The 9,907-nt window shown below is 39.3% G+C and overlaps 1 protein-coding gene across 2 annotated transcripts; it reads left to right on the top strand.

Annotated features, from left to right (window-relative positions):
• On the top strand, positions 1-6,786 carry LOC144526658 (TERF1-interacting nuclear factor 2-like). Of its 2 annotated transcripts, XM_078264268.1 has the most exons (7): positions 1-103; positions 322-521; positions 2,064-2,165; positions 2,246-2,341; positions 2,562-2,672; positions 3,119-3,236; positions 3,332-6,786. In XM_078264268.1, the coding sequence occupies exons 1-7, from the start codon at positions 79-81 to the stop codon at positions 5,581-5,583; spliced, it is 2,904 nt and encodes a 967-aa protein (XP_078120394.1). In that variant the 5' UTR covers positions 1-78; the 3' UTR covers positions 5,584-6,786. The 2 variants fall into 2 exon arrangements, with proteins under 2 accessions (XP_078120394.1, XP_078120395.1); XM_078264269.1 differs by lacking the exon at positions 3,332-6,786 and having other exon boundaries at positions 3,153-3,236.
• Positions 6,787-9,907: the final 3,121 nt, after the last annotated feature.

The following is a 9,907-nucleotide window of genomic DNA, read 5'->3' as shown; positions in this document are numbered from 1 at the left end:
TCGGAAGTGGCTTCCATATTCCACAGTCAGACGTTTTCCTACTCTGCGACATAAAATGATTATGTCCATAACGCCAAAATGAGCAAGATATTAATGGACCATGGTGAGTGTTTAACACTCAACTAAACCTTACCTCAGTCCCTATCGTTAGATAAAAAGATAGCGTTAGAAAGTGATGGTTTTTGGGTAACTTCACGGCTAATGTTAACGGAAACAGTGGCTATTAGTAACGTTACTGTAATACATGTGTTGTTTATGTTCACTCTAGTGATAAAAGCAGTTGTCTCTGTTACCACACAGTTTTACCATTTGTTTCCTCAGGTTTCCTTCCTCTTTCCTCTCTCCGTCTTATCGTGCCCCCTCTGCAGCTTGTGTCTGCAGCTCTGTGGGAGATAGTGAAGCAGGGAGCTGTGATGTACTATGGTCTGCTGGAGGAGTTCGTTACCTCAGTGCTGGAAACAGTCCCTGAACTGCTCACATACACAGAGAGAGTCCAACTAGCTATGGGCCTACGTGCAAAGGTAAGAATTTAAGCATACTCAAGTGCTGTTCCTATGTTCAATTTTGAGGTACTTTCCATTTTATGCTACGTTTTACTTCTACTCCACTACATTTTAGAGGGAAATACTTTTTCCTTCACTACATTAATTTGGCAGCTCTATTTCAGAGTTAGATTATTAATCAAAAAATATAAATCAACTTATAAATTATGAAATATTGTAGCAGCATGTACCATAATCTAAATCAGCTCCACCTTTACCAGCTGCAACATGAAAGTGATATACACAATAATGCATCACTAATTATAATCCAGCAATATAATAGTCTCAACATTATTCTGAAATGGGCCATTCTGCATAATGCTAATACTTTTGTACTTTTACTTGAGTACAATTTTGAACGCAGGACTTTTACTTGTAATAGAGTATGTTTACTCTGTGGTATTACTACTTTTACTTAAGTAAAAAATCTGCATTCATACTTATACTCTACTAAATTTTAAATGGAAATGTAGCTACATACAATACAGCTATGTAGCTGTCAAATAAATGAATTGGAGTAAAAAGTACATTACTTACTCTGTAGAAAAAAGATAATAAACATGAAATCTATAATGGTTTTATGAAATATGGTGATTGTTTTTGATTAAACAACCAACAGTATCAAAGTATTTAAAGATAGTTAAAATGAATAACCAATTAATAAAATACTGTAAATAATACTTTAACACAATAATACTGCATAACAGGCATTTTTACATTTTGCTGATAAGACTCCATAATTAACCATAATTAAAGGTGCACTATGAGTTCCTGCATGGTTTCAGCGCAATTTCATTTTTGTCTCAAATCGTAGGCATCTGTCCTTGCCTGCCCCCTGAATACACTGTGAAAAAGCCCGGTCTCGGGAGACAACACAGGGGTCGTAAACGTCAAACAAACACTAGAGGCACAGAATAGGCACCAAAATACAACAAACACGTTCCAGCCAATCACCAACAAGATGGTTGGGGGAGGGGGTGGGGGTTAGTGACAGTTAGTCAGTTAGTACAGAAACATGGGGGGAGGGGCGAGCTTGCTCTGTTTTGTTTTCAATTTACTTGGAATGTCAACAGAAGTGACGTCATGCAGGAACGCATAGTGCACCTTTAAGATCATTGTAGTATTGCTACTTTTGGGTTAATGATCTGAATGATTTTTCCATCACTGCTTGTCTGATAGTTATAGCCCTAATAGTCAAAAGACATATGCCTGTTGATCTCGGGGTCAACTACAAAATAGCACCTCTGGATCTGGTAGAGAATCGGTTTACTACAGCTTAAATATGCTATGATCATGATCATGTGCTTTAGTATGTGGGAAGTATGAATAAATCAAACTGCATCATTAAGCACCTAACACTTCACAATACTGTTTTCTGCTCATACTTCGCATTGTTATATATGGTACTATTGGTGATAGCTCTCAGGTGATGGGCCATGCTACTCAGGGCCACGCCTTCACATGTGACTGAGTTGAAAAATAAAGGCTTCAGTGAGATGTAGTTTCTTTCTATGCCAACAGGTGGTGCTAGAGTTGTGCAGCAACAGGGATTTTGCCAGCCCACAGGCCATCCAGCCTCATCTGAGCAGAATAACAACCTACATTACACACCAGGATAAAGAGGTGGGTGCTCTTGTTTAATCTCCATCACTCTTTGTGTCATGTGCATTGACTCATGTGCACTTTTATTTGCTTTTTCAAAGACTTCCAGCTCTGAGGTAAAAGCATCAGTGACAAACTTCAAGAAGCTTGTTCAAACTCTAGTGGATGACCAATGTCAGAGAGATACATTTTATCAGGTGACTTGGTTGGTACTATATATTTTAATTATTAAGATGATGTCCTATGAGAAAAACGCTAAAAACAAATTTATAAAGTCAATTTCTAAGTTCCTATCATTATATACCATTAAATGTCTTCATGATTGCCTTAACGTAAATCTCAAGATCTGTAGTGGTATCAAAAGGGCCTTCCCTTGTTGGATAACATTTAATGAATACTTTTCTCTTTATTCTTTAGAAAATCTTTCCAACAGTGTTCGGCCCTAAATATGACTCAGCCCTACTGGCTCTAATGAGAAAGTTCCTCTTCAATCTGCAGAAGCTTTTACCTGTTCCAAACCTTGAACAAGTAGGTACCTGACAAACAGTAATCCTGGAACAAATAAAGCACAAAAACCCATAGATATTTAATATTTATACTGAACCTATTAAGTATTATTGTAATATTTGTTAGCAGTATGTTTGTATGTTAGCACAGAACCAAGTAATGGTTTGTATTGCTTTTCCTTTATATTATTTTTCCTGACTTCATTAACTTGGTAATCATATCTAAATCCATGCATATATTTGTGGTTACTGTAAGAGGAAGAACAGTTTCACTAGCTTACCCTTCTCTGGGAGATGATGAGATGAGAGGGAAATGTAGAAAAGCATTACCTGATTTGAGGCATATGAGGGGCGTTGTTACAATAACAAGAATATTAACAACATATATGAACACGACTGAAATGCAAGGATTTATTTTGAATATAACAATATCTGAAATTGATTCCAACTGTTCTGTTACATTTCAAGACTTCCCTCAGTCTCTCTCCTTCTATCTTGAAAGAGTGTGTAGACTTCCTGAATCAACCTGAGCCCCTGAATACACTCATTCAGCATCACAAACATCATGGCCACAAAGTTCCACAAGGTAGTATTTTCACACAACTCCCAATTGTCTGTCATATTATTCCTTCTGTTTTAGTTACTGAAAATAATTTTGTTTTGTCATTTTTTTTTTTCTAGCTTTATCTTCCTGCGGTGATGATTGCATTCTTTCCAGCCTGTCCTATCACCTACCACATGTGGACAATGACAAAGGAGACACACTTGGCAGTGAGTCGAAAAAGAAGAAAGAAGAAAACTCCAAGGTGATAAATTCAGAATTGGTGCGGAATAACGATAGAAATGGACATAAGCATGTTACTGATCTGACTGAAGACCAAGGAGCTTCTGTTGAAGTAATACTTCAACCTTTTGATGAAAGTGAGTCTAATGATGATGACGACATGGACAAAGAATGGTTCCACCATTTGAAAACTGGCAGTACGACATCCTCAAAAACCTTCATGTGTCTTGTCTGTGGCAAAGATTTTGGTTCCCCAAGGAAACTAAAGGAACACAAGATTACCCATAGTGGTTGCTGTACAAACCCAACGAGTCAGTCAAATTATGTGGGCCAAAGTAGCTTTTTTGAGAAGATAAATGTACAGCCTAAACCAAAGACTTTTGAGAATAACGCTTCTAGAAGTGAGAATAGGCTTTCATCATGTGCAAGTGCCACAACACATAACCCATCGAATCTATACAGTCTTCAAAATTTTGAGCAGTCTAATGATGACTCTAGTCTTGTTTGTCATGTTTGTGGCAAGGCTTTCACTTACCCAAAGAATTTTGACAAACACCAGAGGACTTGTGTGGTTAGTAGTAAACGACAAGCAGAGACAGACCCACAGTGTTCCACAAGCTTAGCTCATCACTCCAAACCAAACCCTGTTGATAAGACCAAAGAGTCTTTCTCCACTGAAACTGGGCTTTCAAATGGTCTACCCCAGGAATCAATATCTTTGGACTCACCACAAGAGCAGATGTGTAAAAGAAGCAGTCGTGTCAAACAATGCTCCGCATGCGGGAAAGTATTTACTTTTTCTGTTGACTTGATGAGGCACATGAGATGCCACACTGAACACAGTCCTTACCTTTGTTCTTATTGTGGGAAACACTTTGACAACTACGAAGACTGCGAGACGCACAAGGAAGGTAAATGCAGAGTTTCACACCAGCATTCACAAGACAATTCACTGAGCAACGCAAATAAAAGGAATCAGGAGAATACCGTTGTTTCAAGTGGTATAACTCAGATCCCAACAACCCGAGACGCATCTGCCAACTCGCAGGCTAAGTCACCCCTGACGTGTCAAGAATGTGGCCAGGCTTTTACTTACTACAAGAGTTTTGAGAAGCACCAGAGCAGATGTTCCAAAAGAGCTCCTCGAAGGAAAAAGCCAACAAATGCAAACCATTGCGTTATCAATGCTTGTAATTTCCGATCAGCTGACAATTTCGACGGGAGACATGCTGAGGCAAGTTCTGAAACGAAGGAAAGTGAAACTGCAAAAACTCTGACCTCGGCAGAACACGCAGATGACTCCCAGACTGAATCTCGCGCCATCAAGTGCACCATGTGTGAGAAGAACTTCTCAGAAATTGTCCTCATGAAAAGACATTATTCCAAATCCCATAAAGTTAGAGGCTCATACCCCTGTCCTTTGTGTAAGAGAACTTTTGTGAGGTTGTGCGAGTTGGTTCGACATCAGCAAAACAAAAGACTGTACCAGTGCGCCACCTGCAAGAAATGTTATACAAAGCCAGGACTATTAAATGATCATGAAAAAGTCCATAGCGCAAGTGTGGCACCACACATCTGTGAAACGTGCGGGAAAAGCTTCAAATCTCTCGCTCATCTGATTCTGCACCAGAGCAAGCATAGAGAACGGCAACCTAGTGTTTGTTCCTACTGTGGGAAACAGTTCAGTACGAAAGACTGCCTGAGAGCGCATATGGTGAGGCACACAGGTGGTTACCCGTGCCCTGTCTGCGGGAAGAAATTCTACCAAAAAACATACCTTAAATGGCATCTGTATAAACACACGGGGCAAGAGCCGTACCTTTGTGACACATGTGGGAAAGGCTGGCCGAGTGCAGCTCAGCTCAAGCTTCACATGATTGAACATACGGAGGAAAGGCCATTCAAGTGCGAGGACTGCGGTGCGTGTTACAAGAGGGGATCCCATTTGATGGCTCACCACAGAGCCAAACATATCAGGTTGCGGCCATTCGTGTGCGAGGTTTGCAGCAAAGCCTTTAGATTAAACGGTGAGCTGAAAAAACACATGATGGTTCACACAGGGGAACGGCCATTCACGTGTCCAAGGTGTGACAAAAGATTCACGAGAAATTCTCGCCTTAGGGAACACAGAGAAAAAGCATGTCTGTAACTTCATGCTGTTACTTACTACATACTGTAATAAAACCGTTTATGATTCATATGCCATACTACACTACAGACAGTACATACATGCGCCATAAATTCTCTCATCAACTATGTCTCAATGCTGTATATCTATGATGGCTTTAATAACAAACTACAGATGTGTGAACATTTTGTCTGATTTTGTAAATGGTTTTCATTCACTGAGAATGAAAAAATCAACAATTGTGACAAATGAAGGATTTTGTAAAATGTGCTGATGTCTACAAGGTTTCTCCAGGGGCTACAGAGAGCTCAAGTCTGTGTGATAGAATTTGGAGGAGGCAGACTGCCAATCTGGGTTATATGGGGGTAGATCCAATCCAAATAAATTGCACGAGGCCCGCCTTTGCATACACTGGAGTAAAGCTGAAACAATTTGTCAACCAAAAAATTAACGGGTAACCATTTAGCTAATTAATAATTTTAAGTATTTTTTTTTAAACCAAAAATGCCATACATTGTGTCACACCAGCTTCTTAAATGTGAGGATTTGCTTCTCTTTATTGTTTCATATCATAACATTTGAATACCTTTAGGTTTAAAATTGTTGGTCGGACAAAACAAGCACTCCGAAGACGATACCTTGGGCTCTGAGAAAGCGGCAGACATTTTTCTGAAGTTATACACCAAACTATCAACCGATTAATTGAGAAAATAATTGTCATATTATTTGGTAATGGAAATAATATGGCAGTTATGGGAACTTGTATATTAAAATTTCCCAGAGCTTCCCATTATCTTGACAGTGCTTGTGTTGGGATGTCAATTTAAAATGATAGGAATGCCATTTTTGCTTTCTAGATTACTTATTGGTTAATCAGTCATAGTTCCAGCACTAGGGTATGTATTGATATATGTACATTTAACCTTGTGCAGTAGCCTACTGTTGCAGAAAAAGCATTGCTTCCACCAGAGAGCAGTGGTGCTCCAGGGACTGCCTCATTTTCATCAGCCAGTGTCAAACTGTATTTTATGTACAGTATCTAGAAGCTGATTATTTCTTAAGCGTTCTTCAACAGGCCACATCCCATGCAACACATTTTTCTATGTCAAACTGAAAATGACTTGGACTACAGAACATTTTGATTTTGGAAGTTGTTACATATGACTGTAATCTTTAAATTTGCAAGGATAAAAGTGCAACAGTGCTACTGTAAATCGTTCATTAGATCTGTTGTCTGTGTCTCATTTGTTCTATGCAGAGCCCTGTCTCTGCAGAGCATGGAGGAACACTCAGTTTGGGAAATTTACACTTTGTCTACTAATTAAAAAACAGTGTTGCAGGCAAGGTGATAGAGGGTGACAGACAGCATCTTTTTTTGGTAGGGGAAATTAAGATCTCTGTAATAACCACACAATAGGGAGGGATGCAATTACTTTTGTGTTAGTCCTGTTTAATGAAATTAATGCAATAAGGGGAAAGAGAACACTGTATACTTTTCTATTTCGAGCCTTTGAAAGGTCTATGGACAGGATGTGCTATACAAAAGCACATTTTGCGGTACTAAGGTTCGGTTACAAGCCCACAAAATCACACTTCTGTACTTGACAGCAAAGTGAGTGAAAATCGAAACAGAAGTACCACAAAATACAAGCAATCTTCACTGGGCTTTGCAACGCTAACTGGTTGGCAGACTGTCCCACTCCTCTGGGACATTCTGGCTGTCTCTGTCTGCAGAGACACCCTGAGATTTTTCTCTGAATGAAACCTCCATCTGCCCTGCTCACTCTTGTTGAACACTGCAGCATGGAGTGGAGTGGACTATCAACTAAAGAGCTTAGGTCCCCTCTGGCCTCTTATGCCTCTGCTGAAATTAGGACTAATATCTCAGGCACAGGTAAAACTCAGCATTATATAACAAATCAAAGGGTTTTCCTAATTACTAATGAGCCAGGGCTGCTATTATAATTGCAGGTGTTAGTACAGAATGATCCCCCATGGACCATTATACAATGATCCATACAGCATATAAGTCATTTTAAATCTTCTGATATTGATATAGTCATAGATGTGATCCAATTCACTTATTGACCCCAACCACCAGAATCAAGGCCAAAATCTTACTCTTAGAATATGAACAGAACCCCCAGTATCATGTTTAACCTCTATACAGTTAGTGGAACTTTTTCGCTCATACAGTAATTGTTTCTGTTTTGGATCACCCTGGTGGCCTAGGACGCCGAGCCAACCGTGAACAATGTCAACATGCAAACTGCTGTTTGCGTGCAGCCAGGGGCCTTAGTTTTCATTCCCCATATCTCTCTTCACTCATTTCCTGTCATCTCTCTACTGCAACTATCTCATAAAATATGAAATACAATTACAAATATTTTAGACTTTATGTTTGGTTAGTTTTAAAACATTGCATGTTTGTCAGTGTGTGCTTTTTGATACTACCACTGTGATTTTTCAAAGCCAAATATTTTCACAACCTACACACAGGGCCTTTAAGTAGTATTTAGAACATTTTATCACTGCAGTTATTATGTGATGTGACTACAAGATCAATTCTACATTGAAGCTGTAAGATTTGCTAGAGAAAGGGTAGCAGCAAAATGTCCCCTCGGTTTAATTTCACATAATTGTCCTGCCTCTCCAGATATCAGTCATTTATCCTGTAGGCTAGTAGTTTGTGTTTTTATACAGAGTTACATAATTGTCTGTTAATTTCAGGCATACCATAGCATAATGTTCTATGTAGAGCACACACTGTATCTTTGTTTGATTTGAATGGCTCCCCCCTCCAAATTAAGTCCAAAGAAGGTTTATACTTTAACAAAATAATAATATCCACTTTGATTTATAGCATAACTGATAGGGAGAGATGGTATGACAATATGATAACTAATACAGAAATATTTATATTTTTTAAAATACCAAATAGCAATACTTTTCCAAAATGGAAGTAGCTTTTGGGGATGTTATTAATTTGTGGTTTATATTGACAGAACATTTGAGAATGACTCATGGCCAGAGGATGAACAAACATCAAGTGGTTTAGCTAATATAGTATAATAATACACATCAGCTGTTAATGTAAAGCCAAAATGTATAATGACTTTTCTCATTAGAAATAGGATGCAATTTTGAAGGACTGCTGAGTGGTGCAATGCAGCTTTGATTGAATTGACTCCCAGGTTTGCAGCAGTGTTGAAAAGGATTCTGACTCTGTAAAATCTCTTACTCAGCAGAAGTGTCCTCAAGAGCTGGTGCACTATGGGAGCTGCATTTTTGACGGCAGCAACAAATGCCATTCTGGTGACGTTGATCATATCCACATAATGGATGCCCATCTTTATCCCCCACCTGCCTGACATTATCTTGCTGAGAATATGCATTTTGTTATCATTGTAGATATTAGGGATATGACCTACCCATCCTTTAGGCAATAGACTGGATACAGTGTGCTGCCTCTTTTGTCTTATTTCCTTGGGCCCCACAGAATTCATTGCATGTTGCTTTAAATTCAGTAAAACCATCATTAGAGAGTGATAGTGATTCAGGCAGAGCTCTCTCCTCCAGCGTAATTGGTCCTTGGCAATGCTGCTTTTCAGATTGGAGTCGTATCTTTTCCCAATGTGCTGCCACACTTATTGTAAATATGACCCATAAGCACATCGCCATGCCGCTTTCTCCAGCTTGGGAGGCTTTTGAAAAAGGCGTTATTTCTCAGCTGGCGTGTGGAAAGCACATCACAGCCAGGAGCCTTTCTCACACTTCTAAGTGTGGCAGAGAGAGAAAGCAGAGAGAGAGAGAAAGATCCTGAGAGGATGAAGCTTCCTGCAGGTTTTTATAGAAGACACCTGGCCGTCGTTTTCTTTAAACCATCTTGGCCAGGTGACACTGATGGTTGATTGAACATTAAAGCAGCAGATACATCCAGTAAGGGTCCTGGATATAGCATTGCTATTTTGTCCTACTGATGTTTTATTCAGACACAGGATGCTTCAGCACAAGAAGGCCTATGTGCAGCCAAGTAGGGAAGATGGATGCCAGTTTTTTTTTTTTTTTTTGAGATACAGGGCTGTGAGTCTATCATATGATGGTCTGTAAATGCCAGCCATATGCTGTGTGTGCATGCATTAGTTAGATGGGGGTATAAAAGAGAGGGATAGATTGGAAGCGACCGAAACAGAGAACTCATGCTGAAATCTCTTGCCACTAATTATTATCAATTTGTTAAACACTTTTGCTAATAGCCTCAAGTGTTGCCATAAACTGCTAAAAACATCACAAATTCAACAGCCTCTGCACTGGCTCCAGCCCAGCTAGTTAATCTGAAATTCAC

The sequence above is a fragment of the Sander vitreus genome, chromosome 12, assembly GCF_031162955.1.
Source record: "Sander vitreus isolate 19-12246 chromosome 12, sanVit1, whole genome shotgun sequence".
Lineage (NCBI taxonomy): Eukaryota > Metazoa > Chordata > Actinopteri > Perciformes > Percidae > Sander > Sander vitreus.
This window is presented reverse-complemented; position numbering and strand designations above follow the sequence as displayed.